At 45.1% G+C, this 19,985-nt stretch overlaps 1 protein-coding gene across 1 annotated transcript; it reads left to right on the forward strand.

Annotated features, from left to right (window-relative positions):
- Nucleotides 1-1,713: 1,713 nt before the first annotated feature.
- LOC127334653 (ribonuclease TUDOR 1) lies at nt 1,714-8,816 on the forward strand. Its single transcript, XM_051361171.2, has 17 exons — nt 1,714-1,936; nt 2,701-2,869; nt 3,014-3,088; nt 3,201-3,314; nt 3,397-3,501; nt 3,610-3,816; nt 3,897-4,115; nt 4,203-4,310; nt 4,449-4,619; nt 4,704-4,904; nt 5,017-5,370; nt 5,455-5,685; nt 5,761-5,946; nt 6,009-6,086; nt 6,169-6,363; nt 7,287-7,664; nt 8,260-8,816. The coding sequence occupies exons 2-17, from the start codon at nt 2,720-2,722 to the stop codon at nt 8,446-8,448; spliced, it is 2,961 nt and encodes a 986-aa protein (XP_051217131.1). The 5' UTR covers nt 1,714-1,936; nt 2,701-2,719; the 3' UTR covers nt 8,449-8,816.
- Nucleotides 8,817-19,985: the final 11,169 nt, after the last annotated feature.

Consider the following 19,985-nt stretch of genomic DNA (forward strand, 5'->3'; position numbering starts at 1 on the left):
TGCAAAAATGAGCTAGACGACCTCTACACGTTTGTTGCAAGTTTTATGTGGCTTGAAGGTTTCGAGGCAAACCTTAGAACTACCTACGTAACCATGAGCATGAACTTTAAGTCGCTGGGCTAATGCGCTAATAGGATCCGCATACCCTTTTCATAAGTGGCTCACCCTCCCAACAATAGGGGACCCAACAAACTGAAGCACATGTTTGGTTGAACAACCATCATTCTCAGGAGCTGTATAGAAGGACCGTGGATTGCCAGAACATTGTAACAAAGTCACTGCTATGTCGTCGAGCCTAGAGACGCCACAAATTCAAGGGAAGCAACAAGAAAATTCAGAGAACAACAAATGCTCTTAGCACAACACATGCACTAATGCTTGTACAACACAATATAAATATAGATCGCAATTGTATCTACACAAAGAACCGGTATGATACCACTGGCAGGGTTCATGCATGGAAAACAGAAAATTCTGTCCTACACGTACTCCCAAGATATATCTATGTAGATGCAAATAAGCTTGATCTAGTACACTTACTGAGAGAATGCTAAAGGCTCGATGGTATCTAGAACACGTCTCTTAAAGGCTCGATGACATCTAGAACACTTCCCTTTAACACGAGGCATGCAATGGCGGAAGGTTTGGCTATTCCGATTGAACATATAACATGACTCTGCAAAGATGGTGAAATACAAATTGATAATTTCCACGAATAAAGTTATTTTAGTACCTTATCTTTCTTATACAGATATGTATAACCAAAATAAAGTAGCAAAGCTAAGCCAAAAATTCCTAACTAAAAACTTTTGGGAACCATAAAGTTATACTCCATAAGGTGGATACAAACTAGCATAACAAGAAACATATTGCCTGTGGGAAACGTATGAAGCAAGGTTATAATGACATTTCTCGTGAGATAGAAATATGATAGAGAAGATATACATGCCAACACACTCGTCACTGTGCAAATAATGGATTTAGCGTACTTAACTCGCCGCCCTATCACGGCACCTCATAGCATATCATTTTACTTGCTTTCTTTTTGGATTTTACTCTCAAAATAAATGCAATGCACAATCAACCTTATATAAAGTAAGGGATGAGAAGCCAGTTGGGCCATAGATAGATGCCAACCCATATACAATCAAATTTTTTCTAGAAGAAAGTTTTTTTTTTCTATTTTGCCAACAAACCCACGCCAATTCCCGTGAAACAAAAACGTGAATCAATTTCAAACAAACCACTCCATGTCCACGTGGCTCCCACCCTCTTGTTACCATGTGGGTACCATTGCATCTGCCACAGTACAATTTTCTATCCATATTAAACCCTCCTATCCTTGTAATCCCATAGCACAAACAACAATTGTTGTATATAGGTTATACGATATTAGAGCTCAATTGCGCATGTATGGTACATATGTTTTTAGTTGTAAATTTTTTCTTAGTTGTATTTTATTTTGACTGAAATAACTTGATGTACTAGCCACCACTACTTCAACTTGAACATTTCCCCTATATCTATATAGCCACCTTTATTTTTCTTTGTACCAAATATTACGCTGATATTTGTGTAGGTAAATTTGGTTACCCTATATTCACCCTTTGGCCGGCCTTTTGGGTCTAACGGGAAAACCAGTAAGTTGTTTAGGGTAAACCGAATGGTGTAAAACCGAGTGCCCACCTCTGGCTCTACTATAAACAGCCCCTGCCTTGGTCTAGCGTCTCCTCCCTCGTTTCGCCATTCGCTACGCCCCAAAAACCTCACGCGCTCCTCTCCCCTCGCCGGCGAGAGGGGGATTCACACAACCCCACGCCTGTAGGCTATAACTACCCCTGGGATCGAAGCTCGTGGGGAGCGCCCGCCGGGATCTAGCTACCTCTCTCCATCTCTTCCGTCTTCGCCGCTCTTCAGGCGACCGCGCCGAGGCGAGGTAAGAGCCCTGATCCGTCGCTCTCTGTTGCGGTTTGGGATCCCGGCGATGTCTCGCGTGGTTGATTCGCGTTGGTCTGCTACACTGCCCTCTCTGCGTTTTCATTTCCTGAGATCGGAGATTACTCCAGATCGCGTCGGGTTTGTGTGGGGCTAGTCCCAGATCTGCATGTGCAAGCGGTGTTGCACCTTTACATGGCTGTCTGGCTGATTTTTGTGACCAAGTATGATGTTAAATTTAGATTCGGTGCGCATTGCTCTGCCACCCTGTCGCCCTCTGAGCCGTGCCAGAAAGGTGGCTCGGTTTACGACTCTTTGCAGGTATTTGGGGCGGGAGTGGGCCAAATCTTTCCAGCCAATTTTCCCCATGTTTCCATTTACAGAAACACTGCCCGTTTTTAGCAATTCCTGGGTTAGCTATGAGCCAGATGTGACGTTCTCCCTATGCTCTGACCACTTTACGTTCCTACGTATATGTGATGCTTACTGCTGATGTGCCCTCTGCTGTCCTAAAGTGTAGTGAATTAATACACATCTGCTGTAGGATTGGAATGGATTATTTTGGTACTACATAAATAACAAAGCAATGAGATCATCTTTCCTTTTGACATATGATCGGTCATGTTTGTTCTTGCCTTTTCACTACCTATTTATTTGCACTAGAAATTCAAGTCTAATGGAAATTATGAATCATGCATCTAAAAATCTGGAGTAATAACTACTTAACTAAATTCGGGTAATAATCTGTTTTCCTTCTGATTTCAGGATATAGCTGCCTGCTATCATGGCAGCCACCACAGGACCGTCAGGATGGCTAAGGGGTAAGGTGAAAGCTGTGACTTCTGGGGACTGCCTTCTCATCATGGGGAGTACAAAGGCGGAGATCCCGCCAGAGAAATCCATCACTCTGTCATACCTTATGGCCCCAAGACTGGTAAGATTCTCCTTTTTTACATGTCTAATGAAGGGAGATGCTGAGACTGAGTTGTTGATATTTGTGACACAAGACATCATTATTTTTTAGTATTTTTCTCCTTTTTTACATGTCTATTGAATTGGAGAGTTTGTGCTGCTCTAGGCTCGTCGTAACGGGGTGGATGAGCCATTTGCCTGGGAAAGTAGGGAGTTTCTGAGGAAGCTATGCATAGGAAAGGTACACCATAGAATTTTACATCTAATCCAGAATGTCTTATGCATATATTCATTATATTCTGATAAAAGATACTTTCTTTTATATTTAAAATGAAAATAAAAACGTGTTGCAGGAGGTCACATTTAGAGTGGATTACACCGCTCCGAATATCGGACGGGAATTTGGTACTGTTTTCCTTGGCGACAAGAATGTCGCTTACTCGGTAGTTGCTGCAGGATGGGCAAGGGTAAGCGCGATGATTGTTTACATTTTCCTCAGTTGTCTTATCTGCCAAGTGTTTTGCTCATTTATCCAATTTGCTTGATCAGGTGAAGGAGCAAGGGCCAAAGGGGGGTGAACAAAGCCCATACCTCGCTGAGCTGCAAAGGTTGGAGGAAGTTGCAAAGCAACAAGATTTGGGCCGCTGGAGCAAGGTCAGCATTCTTACGGGTCTCAACAACCATCTTTATTAAATTGCATGGTATGAATGTTCTATTGAATGCTGGGTATCTTTTGTATGCATATCCTCTATCAATTTACAGGAGCCCGGTGCGGCTGAAGAATCGATAAGAGATCTCCCACCATCAGCAATTGGTGAGTCAAGTGGTTTCGATGCAAAAGGTTTCGCGGTTGCAAATAAAGGCAACAGCCTAGAAGCCATTGTTGAGCAAGTTCGTGATGGCAGTACTGTTCGTGTTTACTTGCTCCCAAGTTTCCAATTTGTCCAGATATATGTTGCTGGAGTACAGGTATGCTTCTCATAATATCCTTTGTTTACTGCTTTATGTCTTTCCTTTAGAAGATAAACATTGATAACAATGAAATGTAGGCTCCGTCGATGGGTAGACGCCCACCTAATCCTGCCGTTGTTACCGAAGTCGAGGGAACTGCTGATGGCACTACAAATGGTGACGATTCTGGGGAAACTCCTGCACCACTGACTACAGCACAAAGGCTTGCCGCATCAGCAGTCTCTACTGAGATTCCAGCAGATAGGTTTGGAAGAGAAGCTAAGCACTTCACAGAGACTCGAGTTCTGAATAGAGATGTAAGCCACCTTTCAATTTCTTATCCCATCTTTGGAATCAGCATGTATCTCATCTTTTCATCAGTTTTGCTATAAATTTTGCTCCAGGTGCGGATTGTGGTGGAAGGCACAGACAGTTTTAATAATATAATTGGTTCGGTGTATTACCCTGATGGTGACACTGCGAAGGACTTGTCACTTGAGCTTGTTGAAAACGTATGAACTATTTTTCCGTACTCCATTTTAATTCAGATTATTCATCATAAGAAGCAAGCATTGCAATTTTTTCTTGAAGCTATCAGACATTTTGCACTTCGAAATTCTTCTGTAACCTTTGTAACCATACCACTTCAGGGCCTTGCCAAATATGTTGAGTGGAGTGCAAACATGCTAGATGTCGAAATCAAAGTAAAACTGAAGAACGCTGAACTTCAGGCAAAAAAGGAACAGCTGCGAATTTGGACTGGATTTAAGCCCCCAGTGACTAACTCAAAGCCAATCCATGACCAGAAATTTACTGGAAAGGTGGGTTGCACATTCTCATTGACGGTGTATTTATAATGATTCATGTGACCGTAACTAATTTGGTTCATGTTGCTCTCTTCATAGGTGGTAGAAGTTGTCAGTGGGGATTGCATTATTGTTGCTGATGATGCTGCTCCATATGGCAGTCCTTCAGCTGAACGACGAATTAATCTTTCAAGTATTAGAGCTCCTAAGCTAGGCAATCCTCGTAGAGAGGACAACAAGCCTGAAACTTTTGCTCGTGAATCTAAGGAGTTTTTGCGCACACGGTTGATTGGAAAACAAGTATGTATTGGGCGGTTCATATTCTGGCAATGTTAAAATGATGAGAATTCTGTACCTTACTTGAAAGGTTATTAAATTCTCCTTTTCTTTTTTGGTGTTTTAAATATTTCAGGTAACAGTGGAAATGGAATATTCTAGAAGGATCAGCACTGTGGATGGACAGAATGCTGTGCCAGCAACGAACATGGCTGATACGAAAGTTCTGGATTATGGTTCAGTTTTTCTAGGTTCACCAGTGCAGGCTGGCGGAGATGACATTCCGAGCGCAGGCGACCAGCCTAGAGTTAATGTTGCTGAGCTTTTACTCTCACGGGGCTTTGCTGAGATATCCAAACACCGTGATTACGAGGAAAGATCACATTATTTTGATGCTCTATTAGCAGCTCACTCACGCGCTGAGAAATCAAAGAAAGGACTTCATTCAGCCAAACTTTCTCCTGTGATGCATATAACAGATTTAACAATGGTTCGACATCCTTTCTTCTTCCATTAGTTTCCTTGACAGTTCCTCTGCACCTTTAATAACTTTTATTGACTCATGCCATCTCAGGTTTCTGCAAAGAAGGCTAAAGACTTCCTTCCCTTCCTACAACGGAACAGAAGGCAGGCTGCTATAGTTGAATATGTTTTCAGTGGCCACCGTTTCAAACTGACAATTCCAAAGGAGACTTGCAGCATCGCCTTTTCATTGTCTGGTGTTAGGTGCCCTGGTAGAGATGAGCCTTACTCGAGCGAAGCTATTGCTTTGATGAGGAGGATCATTTTACAACGTGATGTGGAGGTATGACTATGACTATCTCTCTGCTTTGTCTGTATCTCTATTCTCGATATCTAAAGGATACTCATCATTTTGCAGATTGAGGTTGAAACAGTGGATAGAAATGGAACGTTCTTAGGTTCCTTGTGGGAGTCCAAGACCAACATATCATCTGTTCTTTTGGAGGCTGGCCTTGCCAAGCTTAGTTCATTTGGCTTGGATCGGATTGCAGATGCTCACATCCTCACAAAAGCTGAACAGTCTGCAAAGAAGAAAAAACTTAAGGTAACTCATTCAGACTGGAGTACATAATACATGTTTTTGTTACTGACACATTTTATTTCAAGATATGGGAGAACTACGTAGAGGGCGAAGAAGTTACTAACGGATCAGCCTCAGAATCCAAACAAAAGGAAATTCTCAAGGTATGTTTGTGAAAAGATATTGGAGAACACATTTTTGTCGTTTGGAAACAGATGCTGACATGGCTTTGTTACCTGACTTCAGGTTGTTGTTACGGAAGTTCTTGGTGGTGGAAAGTTCTATGCCCAGACAATAGGTGACCAGAGAGTGTCATCCATTCAACAGCAACTTGCATCATTGTCACTTAAAGAGGCACCGGTCATTGGTGCTTTTAATCCTGTGAAGGGAGAGATAGTCCTTGCTCAGTTTAGCCTCGACAACTCCTGGAATAGAGCAATGGTATGGCTACAGTTAATTTACTCACCCTGAAACTAACTAAATGTTCTTGTGTCAAGGTGTTATACTTAGTCCAGCAGCTGATTTCCTATAACTTAGTTGAACACTGACCTCAGTAGCTTATTTCCTACAACTTCATTGAAAATTCCTTTATGAGTCTAATTATCCCAAATTTTCCGCGCAAAATATTTACTGTGGCATTAGCTTAAGTTCTGCACAAGCACCACCTTTGAGTCAAATTGTGGTCTTAGATCGGACAGTGGTTTGGGCAATTTCCTAGCCACTTAGTGTGATGTTAATTTGGAAAATGCCACTCTCTACTTCAGCGAGTGGATATTTTTGCGTCATTGATGGAGTCATTTGGTTAACTTAATTTACCTAGATGATACTTTAGTTTTTATGTTTAGGCCTTATTCGGTTACCTCAGATTTAAAGTGGATTGAAGGGGATTAAGGGATATTAAATCCCCTGCAAGTCAAAATTCCGCCCCAATACACTCCAATACTCTCCAATCCACTTGGTGTGGGGATTAACTGAACAAGCCCTTAAGGAATTTAAATTGCTAATTCTAAGCAGAGAAAAGAATTACAATTTTTTTTCCTAACTGAAGCATATATGTTTTCATGGATTTATTGTTTATATGCCTCTGAACTTCAGTAATATTATGCTACTGTGGGCTACTTAACAAATTTTCAGTTTGCAAAAATTACTCAGTTTTATAGGCAGCCAACCTTTGGTTATTACAAACTATGGCCCTAATACAGTAGAACTATGGCCCTAATTTCTATGCCGTGCTACATACTTATATTTTGTTCTTTTTTATTAAGTATTTATTTTAAGATTTTCACAATGAACTTATAATAAGATATCTTAATGAAGCATTTCCGATATCCTAATGAAGCATTTTGTTATAATTCTTTGTGCAGATTGTTAGTGGACCTCGAGGAGGTGTAGTATCTGTAGACGATAAGTTTGAAGTATTCTACATCGATTATGGTAACCAAGAAGTGGTTCCTTACAGTCGCATACGCCCAGCAAGCCCATCTGTTTCTTCCTCTCCCGCTCTTGCTCAGCTGTGCAGTCTTGCCTACATAAAAGTACCTGGTCTGGAAGATGATTATGGTCAGGAAGCAGCTGAGTATCTTAGTGAATGCCTGCTCGGCAATTCAAAACAATACCGTGCAATGATCGAAGAACGTGATACTACTGGGGGAAAATCAAAGGGACAAGGGACTGGAACTGTTTTCATCGTGACTCTGGTCGATGCAGAGACAGAATCCAGCATCAATGCTGCCATGCTCGAGGTTTGTGTTTCTGACTAAGCATTATGAGTTGCTGTTGAGCTTATGTTTAGTTACTGATGAGCTACTGCAAAGTATGCTTTCATCTTTCAACAAGGAGCCTTCTTTGTGAAAATAGTTTCACATGCTATGGAAATAGGTTGGAGAATATTGCTTAGGCAGTTTTTAGTAAAGTTTAACTTGTAATGTGTTCACATTTTGTTCACAGCTAAAGCTTAAGGTACGAGTAATGGAATATCCAGTACATTAGGAATTTTGTATTCCGTTTGTCTGAGAAGTTAAAACACCTTGATGGTTTGAGGTGTAGGTAGAAAAGCAATGGCACTTGAATATCTGGTTCAAACTAGGTTTATTTTTAAGTCATAAATTGCATACGAATCCAAACTTTCAATTAATCTTTTATTTGTGATAGATGTAAATAAAGTTGAAATGTTGCCATCACTTGCCAGCTTACTTTTCTGAGGTACCAGCTATATGCTTCTGTGACATGAGGATATACAGATTACCACTGATAGCTAACTTTTCCCATCTTACATGCCCGTTTATGTGTTTCGGAAAATGTTTTTTCATTCCTCATATGCTTATTCTGTATGTGCAGGAAGGGCTTGCTCGGCTTGAAAGAAGCAAGAGATGGGACACCAATGAGAGGAAGACAGCTCTCCAGAATCTAGAACAGTTCCAGGAGAAAGCAAAGAAGGAAAGGCTACGGCTTTGGCAGTATGGAGATGTTGAATCGGATGAGGAGGAGCCGGCTCCAGGTGCAAGAAAAACTGGAGGACGTCGGTAAATGGGAGAGAAGATTGCTCAAGACAGTGTGCTGACTATGGTCATGGTTTACCTATGAAGTTTTGGATACCCAGCAAACTCAGTCGGGAGCTATATAAAGAACCAGTGAGAGGACTACATTAATGCAGTTAGAACAGAACTCACCAAAGCGAAACTTTCTCAGTTTGAGCAGTCCTTTGCCGAGTTATTCAGTTTTACATCTTTAAAGTCGAGAGTTAAAATACATTGTTTTTCCCTAAGCTTAATAAGGCTGTTTCCCTCTGCACTATATTTCGTTGTTATCAGGACATAGAATATTGAGAATTGCAGTAAAATTAAATTCAGGATTGGACTTCAATATACAAATAGAGTAACATGTTACTTGTTTCCTGTGCTTTGCATGTGACTACTTATTTCGTATTGCACTCGTTCAGTTTTCTTTAGTACAGTTTCTTTCCACTTAGGGACACCTAGTTGTGAGAGGGTAACAAGAAAAGGTCCATTGTCCCAAACTTGAGAAACATACTGGCTACCGCTGCCATATGTTTTAGTGTAAACAATTGCAAAATACAACCAGTTTTGAGGCTAGGGCTTCAAAATACCACGGTATAACAAAAAGCCATAACATTGTTGCAGTTTTGTTATGGAGGTGGTGAACCTGATCGGCAGCCCTGGTGGTCGCCCGTAGCCATCGACTCCCGTCACCTGCCACAACTCACTGCGTATCTGAACCTGCCATCGGCGGACCTGATTATGCTCCTGTAAGTCCGTGGACCATTGACGGCGCTGGGGGTATGCACCTGTATTCAGGTGAATACCAAAGAATCTGAGCAAAATAAAATTTTATACATCTATCTATATGGCAGCCTACTAGCCCATGTGACCAACCCGCACACGATCGGCTCACACGAACTCAGGTCGCCCCACGCACGCACACACGGCAGCAGGCGAGCGGTAGCGCGGCTGGCCCCAGGCGAGTAGCGGCGCGGCGACCGGCAGGAAGCGGCGGAGCACCGGCCAGCGGAGCATGCTGCAGGCGCCGCTGACGTTAACCGCCAGGACGCCATTCCCCACGTAATCTTCAGCCTTCACCTCTTATTCCCCTGATTCCCTCCCCATCGCATCAGTCTGGTTGATTAGTACATAGCAACCATATTAGCTGTTTTGGAGAGTAGTAGACTAGTAGACTAGCACTAGAAGCAGCATATATAATTTCTTAGATGCAGCTTATAATTGATCAATATTCCTAAATTTCTTCCTTGTTTCCTCGTAATGACAGATGAAGAAGAAGAGTGCTGCTAGAAGTAGCCTATTTGCACTGACGGAAAAAGCTTCAAAAGCAAAGAAGACAGATAAAACATCCAAACTGCCCTTGAATCAAATACTTGTATTGATGTTTTATTACTTGATTGAAAAATTGTTCACTCAAGAGGCACTGCCTCAATGCAAAAAAAAAAAAAAACTAGTATTAATGTTTTATTACTTGATTGAAAAATTGTTATAATGGTAGTACTAAAGTTATGGTCATATGTCTTATACGGAGTACTACATTGCAGTAGTTTTTGTTATTATATTGCTTTGAGATATTTTTTTGCAATGAATACCTAGTATGTAAATCCTGGAGCCGCCACTGCCGTGGACCATCGGTCCCCATTCTCTCTGGCGAAGATGAGCAGCGTACGTACAGCTGAAGCCTGAAGCGGGTAACGATTGCTGATGTTCTCAACCTTCCTGATCCCATGGTTGCTTCCTCTCATAATTCTTAGGCCTCGTTTGGAAGCGGTGGATTTCTGTGTCTGGTAGAGTATTAATCAACGTGTTTTGGGTGGACACCCGATACCCGTCGCCAGTCCGTAAAACGCGAGTGTATAAAACGCGATGGCCACCTCGCTGCGCATGATGCGCTCGACGGAACACATGCACGCCCGCCGATCGGCCCCTAGTCTACTCAGAGCGCGACGTACTGGAGCATGCGGGCCAGCTCATCGGCGTAGTAGTAATAATCCCGGTGCACGATCCTCGCACGCAGTCGTGGTGGAGGTACCCCATGCCCTGCACCAGACCTGCGGCCACCTTGAGCCGCGCGTCCTAGCTCAGCACCTGCTTCTTGCCGTCGCCGTTGCCGTCGTGTAACCATTCGTACACTTGAGTTCGCCGTTGCTTCCCTGATTGGCCCCCCCAACGGAACTCCCACCAGAGGAGAGAAAGGTCCAAATCATTCAGCTTGGATAGAGACCCAAGTGATGCAGGGATTATGCCGACGAGATTGTTACTGCTCAAATCTAACAGGCTCTACAACTCTTGCATCTTGACGATGTCAGGCGGGATCGGGCCTGACAGGTAATTAATTATTGACAAATTCAGTTCGTACAGGTTCCTTAGTCTTGTGACGGCCGCTGGAAATCGGACCCAAGAGCTGGTTCTGCGCGAGATTCAGAAAGTTGAGGGAAACCAGCCTGCCGATTTCAGGCGGCACTGAGCTGAACGCGGCGGGTCTCCGTATCCTACATTCCTGCACCGCCTCGAGTTGCTGTCTGCCCGCCGAGTTACGACGAAGGCCTTCTGTCCAGCAGATTCATGCACTCGTGCTATACGATTATCAATCTAAGATCGGGCCCAAAAGACTATCAATCAGGTCCGTCTGAAGATCCACTTCACCCTAACAAAAATCTGACAATCCACTTTCAGAGTCGGACGATGTGCGAGTCCGAATTCGATTGCTCACGGACCTCTTCCATCCTATATGTACAGATCAACCTTTCACGCACTATGTATCTCTCGTGAAGTCTTAATCCGGCAGTTTCCCAGTAGATCAAATTAACAAGCGAGCAGCAACAATGGAGGTGGACGAGTTGATGGCGTCTTTCAGGGCCGTAACGATGTGTGACTCGCGCGCCGCCGTGGCCGCCATGGCCGCCATAAGCCCACCGGCAGCAATGGACTACGACGAGCCGGCCATGGGCGAAGAGGCGTGCACCCTGCGCGTGCGGTTCCCAGACGGGCGGGTTACGTGCAAGAGCTTCGGCGCCGCTCGTCCTACCATGGCGCTGTTCCGATACTGCCACTCGGTGCTTATGGGTGGCGGGGCCGCGATGCTGCCGCCGTTTCGGCTCGTGAAGCTCGCCGGTGGCGCCACGGAGGAAATACACCCGGACCAGTCGTCGTCGCTGCAGGATCTCGGACTCCACCAATGCACCCTCCATCTGGTCTTCTTTGCTTAACGGGCTAGACATATGCATCACGCACATTATCGATGATGCCCGGGTGATCAACAAGAGCAAGCAGGGCAGGACACAGATGGAGAGTAAAGGAACCGGCGCTTGGCGAGGAAAGAACCTCGATCGAGATGCAGTGTACTCGGCCACTCGTTAACAAGCAGAAAAAAGAAACAGATTGATTTCTCCCGAGTTAGACAATCAGAGATGAAGAAAAGTTTCCTAGAAACTGCAGTACACTTCTTTTCGGTTTATATCGTCTTAGATTGTTGTACGAGTAATCTGGTTAAAAGTATATTATTGCTCCTGAATTGTGATTTTATCTTTTTTTAGATGAATTGTGATTGTATCTTGATTAATCGATAGTTTTCTTTCATTGTGGGTTGTAGCCTTTGGTGGTACATGGGTACTCTGGATGTTTCGTTGCTTCAGTATAATCCGGTTAAAAATATATAATGCTCCTGAATTGTGATTGTATCTTGATTAATCTCTACTAATAATTTTGCAAAACGACCATGGTACGTCGCGGCTATTTTTGAAAACCCCCTAGAAAATCATGTAATCAACCCTCGCTCTCTCTTAAAGATTATGTGCCGCAAGCCCGCAACACCTCACCGAGCCCGCAGCGCGCCCAGGCTTATACTCCGCCTCGCGCCCCTTCCTTTCACGCGCCGGAGGCCCTGGCTTCACCGAACAAGAGAAATAAAAAGCCTCCCGTGACCGAGCGAGATCGGTCTTGGGTGAGCGACGCCACCTCTGTTTGTTCACCTCACATGCGCGAAGGAATAGCTACACTCCGATGGGGAATCCGAGATCGAAGGCCCGGATGGCCAGCTCTACCTACAGCAGATCGAGTCTAGCAGCCCCAACTCGATTTGCGTACATAGAGTACGCGCAAGCCAGCCGAGCCACCACGCGCCGCAGCCATGCATCTCTCTGGAATTATGTGGAAGGAGATCGATCGATGGAATGGGAGGAGCTCAGCCATGGGCCATCACGATGGGGATGGGAGGAGCTCAGCCATGGAACCGGGACTCGCTGGAGCTGGAGCATGGGCAGCTGATTTTATTTAGTCCGTGATTCTTGCAATTAGATTCCATGGCTTGGTAGCCCTCTTGACATGAGGCAAAAACATAAGAAATTCTCAAACAAATAATTCGCAATGGCTAAGAGAGGGAGAAAAGGAGGCCGCCGCCAAGACTGCTAGCCGTCAACACATCATACACCGCGGGGATGGGGGGCGGTGGACGCAATCGACTCGTCTGGACAGCTTGCCGTATATGCAGTACTGTTGCTGAGTTCCAGCCTCAAAAGTTTACTTGACGCGCTCCTAAGCTCTTGTACACCAACACAGTAGTACTTGTAACATGCCCACACGAAACAGAACCGCTCCAGGAAAAGCGATCTGGCGGCGGCGCTCATCTGCTCCCGACCGGTCAAGTCGCCGGTCCCTACCTCCTCCGTCGGCGGCTCTAGCGACGAGAGGGGGTGGGGACCCAGAGTGACTATTCTGGCCTCTAGCCCGGGTTGCCTAGTGTTTTTTTGAGGCGCTTCTTCTATGGAAGAGACTGTGCCGCGTCGAAATAATTTTCCTCTGCTCTTCTTCCATTTTTACGTCGCTCCAACCGGTGGCGTCAGGGGGAAGATGGCCTGGTCATCTCGCTAGTTTCCGGATCCGATGAGATCTGTTGTTGGTGGTCAGTGTTCGATACTTTCGCGGGTGGCAGGCGCATCGACTACTGCAGTTGTGTGTGCTGTCTTGCACTTGTGCACGTGGATGACGGCATGCGGCGGCGTTTCTCTTCTTCGACTATGTCAAGTGAAGATGATGTCGTTGGGATTTGGTGACCATGGGGAAGATCCCCGGCCCATGTGCCACAAAGTCTCGGGTTCGTCGCTTGTGATAGCCCGGTTCATCGGCTCGAAAATCATCTGTGAATGCGATGGTGCTCTCCCAGATCTTGGTGTGGCGGTTATTCGCCTCTTTTTCCGGCGCTACCATAGTGACAGTGGAGGAAGATGGACGATGTTTTGGCGAGGCACATGTTTCTCCAAGGGTGAACTTGTAGTTTTACTTCTTGTGGGTTTCCTTGTGCAAAGTTGCTTGTCTGGCCTCTAGCCCGGGTTGCCTAGTGTTTTCTTGAGGCGCTGCTTCTATGGATTAGACTATGCCGCATCGAAATAATTTGCCTCTGCTCTTCTTCCATTTCGACGTCGCTCCAACCGGTGGCATCAGGGGCAGATGGCCTGGTCGTCTCGCTGGTCTCCGGATCCGATGAGATTTGCTGTTGGTGGTCGGTGTTCGATACTTTCGCGGGTGAAAGTCGCGTCGACTACTACAGTTGTGTGTGGTGTCTTGCACTTGTGCACGTGGATGACGGTATGCGACGACGTTTCTCTTCTTCGACCATGTCAAGTGAAGATGACTTCATTGGGATTTGGTGACCACGGGGAAGATCCCCGGCCGACGTGCCACAAAGTCTCGGGTTCGTCGCTTGCGATAGCCCTCTTCAACAGCTCGAAAAGCATATGTGAATGCGATGGTGCTCTCCCAGATCTAGATGTGGCGGTTATTCGCCTCTTTTTCCGGCGCTACCATAGTGGCAGTGGAGGAAGATGGACGATGTTTCGGCGAGGCACAGGTGACAAGGGATCACCTCGCCAATGCCTACGTATTGTAGACTTGGGTTTCGGGAGAGAGCGACGATGGAGATTCCGGGAGCGAGATTAGGCGCACAACGTACCCAACTTCGGGTCCCCTCGGTGGAGGATCCCTACGTGCTGCTAGCAATCCAGTATATAATCATATGTATGTTTATAGGGTGCCACCGTAGCGGAGCTATGGTGTCTATGTGTTGTCTATCTGTTGGCCCCTTTACGTCGGGTGTCCTGGTTGGCTTTATATATGCAACCAACCTAGGGTTTTACAAGAGTCCTAGACTACTTCTTCGGGTTGCCTTGTTGGGCCTTCTCCATATTGGACCGAGCCAAGCCAGGTATAGTAACAATGGGTACCCGAAGGGTATACCCATGTCAGTAGCCCCCGGGTATCTAGGGAAGTCGAAGACTTGCGTAGATACTCCAAGCATAATCATTTCCGAAGTCGAAGAAATACAAGGCGAGGTCCATATCGTAGATCATGTGTAGGGTAGATGATGTCGATGATTTTCGAAGCTATTTTTCTATCGGGAGCGCGACCAGTGCTCCCGATGGGAGTAGCCCCCGAGTCTATGGGCAAGTGCTTGCACTTGGGCATAGACTCAAGTTGTACTACTCAATGAAGAGCTTAACTATATTTCTGCGCGTAGCTTCTCTTTTTATCGACTCCTGCTGGAGGACTTAATGAAATCCATGCACTCCCGATGGGAGTAGGCTCCACTCGAGTCACAGAGTCGATTTGAGTCTACAAATCTTTATATATTTACATAATCGAATGAAATTTCCATGCTTTTTCTCCTTTTCAAATTTTTCGAGACCAAAGAGACACTTTATTTTTTTCGTCAAATATATTGTATAGGGATATTGGTAAATGCGGCTGGTTCATCTGACGGATCAGGTACCAGTTAATTGCTCTAGTGGCAAATCCAGATAAACCTACTTCAAACTCGCGTCCCTGGACACGAATTCGGGATACTGGCGTAATTCAGAACGTGCCGCTATAGGACTTACCGAAACTGAATTTCAGCAAAATTATCAGGTCCACAGCACGTCCGCCGGGATTTTTCTTCACATCTATTGATGTGGATAAAATAGCAGAGCGCATTCGGGTGCGATGCCACGCCACACAGGACGGATCCTGAGGTCTTACCTTCGTGACCTTTTTACGAGTCACATGTTCTTTTTGTTGATTACTATGGACATATTCGTGCTCGCTTTATTGGTCCTCAAGAGGACAATGTTGATTGGACTATTTGGGTTCCCAAACCCCTTGTTACAACATGCTAGGACCCATTGAAAAATGGGTACCTAAATCCAAGACTTGATTCCTTGTAGGACTATGCTTCCGGTGGCGCAAAGTGGGTGGTTTATAGTGGAGCCACAAGTCATATGACCGGAAGCAAGAATATTGTTGTCGACTGATGTGTACGCACGCTTCTATTCCTGTAGACAATGTTGGGCCTCCAAGACCAGAGGTTTGTAGAACAGCAACAAGTTTCCCTTAAGTGAATCACCCAAGGTTTATCGAACTCAGGGAGGTAGAGGTCAAAGATATCCTTCTGAAGCAACCCTGCAATTAAGATACAAGAAGTCTCCTGTGTCCCCAACACACCTAATACACTTGTCAGATGTATAGGTGCACTAGTTCGGCGAAGAGATAGTGAAATACAAGTAATATGGATGATTGTAAGTAGTAATTGCAATCTGAAATAAAAATGGCAGCAAGCGAACATGTAACAGAACTTGTTGGAAACGGTGTTTCAATGCTTAGAAACAAGGCCTAGGGATCATACTTTCACTAGTGGACACTCTCAACAATGATCACATAAATAAATAACTTCTCTTCACTTGTGCTACTCTTAAACACCCTCTTGTTGGATAACAAACACCATTCATTGTGTAGAGCTACAAGAGCACATCTCAAGCCGGAGTAAACAAGCTCCACAACTTCCGGAGTTCATATTAAAGTAACCTCTAGAGTGCGTAATAGACCGTTGCAATTTAGACCGAGTACTAACATAGCATACACACTGTCACCAATAGCTATGAAAGGGGAATAGATCACATCAATACTATCATATTAATAGTTAACTTCATAATCTACAAGAGATTACAATCATAACCTACGCGAAGTACTACATGATGCACACAGTGTCAACTTTACATCATGGAGGAGGAATAGACTACTTTAATAACATCACTAGAGTAGCACATAGATTAATAGTGATACAAAGCTCATGATCACATAAAGATCACACCATGGGAGAGAGAGATGAACCACATAGTTACCGGTAGAGCCCTCAGCCTCGGGGGAGAACTACTCCCTCCTCATCATGGGAGACAACAATGTCGATGAAGATGGCGGTGGTGTCGATGGAGATGACTCCGGGGGCACTTCCCTGTCCCGGCGGCGTGCCAGAACAGAGACTTCTGTCCCCAAAAACTTGTCTTCACGATGGCGGCGGCTACGGAACTCTTCGTGGAATTCGTCGATTGTTTTAGGGTTTTCGCGACGGATAGAATATACAGGCGAAAGGGCGGAGTCGGAGGAGCCAGGGGGTGGCCTCCCCACCTAGTGTCGCGGCCAGGGAGGGGCCCGCACCCAGGTATGGTGTGGGGCCCCCTTGGCCCCCCTCCGGCACTTCTCTTGCTCTCTGGGTCCGTCTCGGCAAAATATTGACTTCCGTCTTCGTGGGGTCCAATTCCGAGAATATTTCCTATGTAGAATTTCTAAAACCAAAAACAGCAGAAAAGAGGAACTGGCACTTCGGCATCTTGTTAATAGGTTAGTTCCGGAAAATGCATAAAAACGATATAAAGTGTATAAAAAACATGTGAGTATTGTCATAAAACTAGCATGGAACATAAGAAATTATAGATACGTTTGAGATGTATCATCGACCTCGAGCCTTCTCACTCTACCGTATCATATGGCGACAACACGTTCTCTAAGGTATTGGGTCTTGGCAAGGTGGTGGTAACACCCGACATCTCACTTGTGAATGTCCTCCTTGTCGAGACCCTTGGTTACAACTTACTCTCCGTTCATCAAATTGCTCGTATGGTCTATGTACTTTCTTTGATGAACATATGGTGGTCCTCTTGTGGAGCAAGACACTCCGTGTAGCTTTTGTTGGATATGTAGAGAACGAATTGTATGTTGTTGATTTCTCCGGAAAGACAACATCTACCGCTCTTTGCCTATTCGCCAAAGGTGACAAGGGTTGGTTATGGCATCGCCGACTAGCCCATGTCAACATGAGGACTTTGCAAAGTCTCCACAAGGGTGGCCACATTCTCGGACTAAAATAAGATGTCTCCTTTTGTAAAGATCGTGTTTGTAGGGCTTGCGTACAAGGAAAAATGCATGGAGCTCCTCACAAGGCCAAGACTATCATCTCTACCACAAGATGCTTGGAGGTCCTACATGTTGATCTCTTCGGTCCACCGTCTCATGAAAGTCTTGGAGGAAAGAAGTATTGCCTCGTCATTGTTGATGACTATTCACGCTATTGTTGGGTATTCTTCTTCAAGTACAAGAGTGAGACTCAACGGACCATGATGGAGTTTGCCAATCAAGTTCAACGCAAGTACGACATCAAGATCCTCGCAATAAGGAGTGACAATGGAACGGAGTTCAAGAACTACACCTTGGATGACTTCCTCGACGAAGAAGGAATCCAACATCAATACTCCACGCCATATACTCCCCAACAAAATGGGGTCGCCGAAAGGAAGAATCGAACCTTGATCGAAGCCGCTCGAACCATGATGATGGAATACAAGTCTAACTACAATTTTTGGGCGGAAGCTATCTCTACCGCATGCCACGCTACTAATCGTCTCTACTTTCGCAAAGATCTTGAGAAGACACCATATGGGATCCTCACCGGCAACAAGCCAAATGTGTCATATTTCAAGGTCTTCGGATGCAAATGCTATGTGCTTCTCAAAGACACACGCCTATCTAAGTTTGATTCAAGAGCTCAAGAAGGAATTTTCGTTGGCTATGCTACGGATTCTCACGCCTATAGAGTCTTCAACAAGTCAAGTGGGCGAGTTGTAGAATCTTGTGATGTGACATTCGATGAAGATGATAGATCTTTGGAGGAGCGAAGTGCTTCTTATGAGAAAGGAGATGTAATTCCCCCGGTCACCATAGGAAGGATGGGTGTTGGCATTCGCCGACCTCAAGAGCTACCTTCTATGAGTACCGGGGAAGGACCAAGTTCCACCCAAGTGGAGCCATCTACACCACAAGGCCAAGCTTCTTCCGTTGACCTTACAAGTGGAAGTCAACCTCTACAACAACCTCAAGTTCAACCTCAACCTCTACAACAACCTCAAGTTCATCCTCAACAACCACAACAACAATCAAGTACAAGCTCACCTCAACAAGCTCAAGAACAACATTTACCGCAAGCTCATCTACCACAACAACCAACATCAAGTGACCAAGGCCAAGCTTCAAGTTCTTCTCCGAGTGGTTTGGGGATGATCTTTATGGACAACACTATTCCTAGTACCCCCGAGTCATCTGGCTCTCATGATGATGATGCCTCCTTCAACAACAATGGAGGTCAAGGCGAGGACCTAAACCGTGATGAAGGCCAAGAGGACCCACAAGAATCTTCTCCATTAGCCGACACTCGCCGTGAAGATCCTACTACAAGACACTTGCGCCTCAAGTCTCATTCCTTGCGTAATATCATTGGTGATCTAAAGAGCAAAGTAACCACCCGGAGGCAACTAGCAAACTTTTGTGAGCACCACGCCTTTATCTCTATGGTGGAACCACTCAAAGTTAATGAAGCTCTTGAAGATCCCGATTGCTTGAATGCAATGCAAGAGGAACTCAACAACTTCAAGATGAATGATGTGTGGACTCTCATGAAGCGACCCAATCATCGCCGCAATGTTATCGGCACCAAATGGGTCTTCAGGAACAAGCAAGATGAACGTGGCATGGTCATCCACAACAAAGCAAGATTGGTGGCACAAGGCTATTCCCAAGTCGAAGGCGTGGACTTTGGTGAAACCTTTGCACCCATTGCAAGGCTTGAGTCCATCCGTATCCTTTTGGCCTTTGCCTCTCACCATGGCTTCAAGTTGCAACAAATGGATGTCAAGAGTGCTTTTCTTAATGGTCCTTTACATGAGGAGGTGTATGTGAAGCAACCCCCGGGATTTGAGGACCCCCATTTTCTGGACCATGTCTTCAAGCTCAAAAAGGCCCTATATGGACTCAAACAAGCTCCTAGAGCTTGGTATGAGCATCTAAAGGAGTTGCTTGAAGACCGTGGTTTCGAAGTGGGGAAAATTGATCCCACTCTTTTTACTAAGAAAGTCAATGGGGAGCTTTTCGTATGCCAACTCTATGTAGATGACATCATATTTGGCTCGACTAACACAAAATTCAATGATGAGTTTGCTATGTTGATGACAAATAGGTTTGAGATGTCAATGATGGGTGAACTCAAGTACTTTCTCGGGTTCGAGATCAAGCAAATGCGTCAAGGCACCTTCATCAATCAAGCAAAGTACCTCCAAGACATGCTCAAGCGCTTCGATATGAAGGACGCCAAAGGCATTGGAACTCTGATGCATCTCAAGTGTTAACTCTCCCTTGACGAGACCGGCAAGGCGGTGTATACCAAGCTCTACCGTTCGATGATAGGTTCGCTTC

The sequence above is a fragment of the Lolium perenne genome, chromosome 6 (assembly GCF_019359855.2).
Source record: "Lolium perenne isolate Kyuss_39 chromosome 6, Kyuss_2.0, whole genome shotgun sequence".
NCBI lineage: Eukaryota > Viridiplantae > Streptophyta > Magnoliopsida > Poales > Poaceae > Lolium > Lolium perenne.

Excerpts from the sequence above, each read along its gene's own strand:
- LOC127334653 (XM_051361171.2), top strand. The coding sequence starts at position 2,720 with ATGGCAGCCACCACAGGACCGTCAGGATGGCTAAGGGGTAAGGTGAAA. Across the intron at positions 4,116-4,202 it reads CTCGAGTTCTGAATAGAGAT|GTGCGGATTGTGGTGGAAGG; the intron begins GTAAGCCACCTT and ends ATTTTGCTCCAG. Across the intron at positions 5,371-5,454 it reads ATATAACAGATTTAACAATG|GTTTCTGCAAAGAAGGCTAA; the intron begins GTTCGACATCCT and ends ATGCCATCTCAG.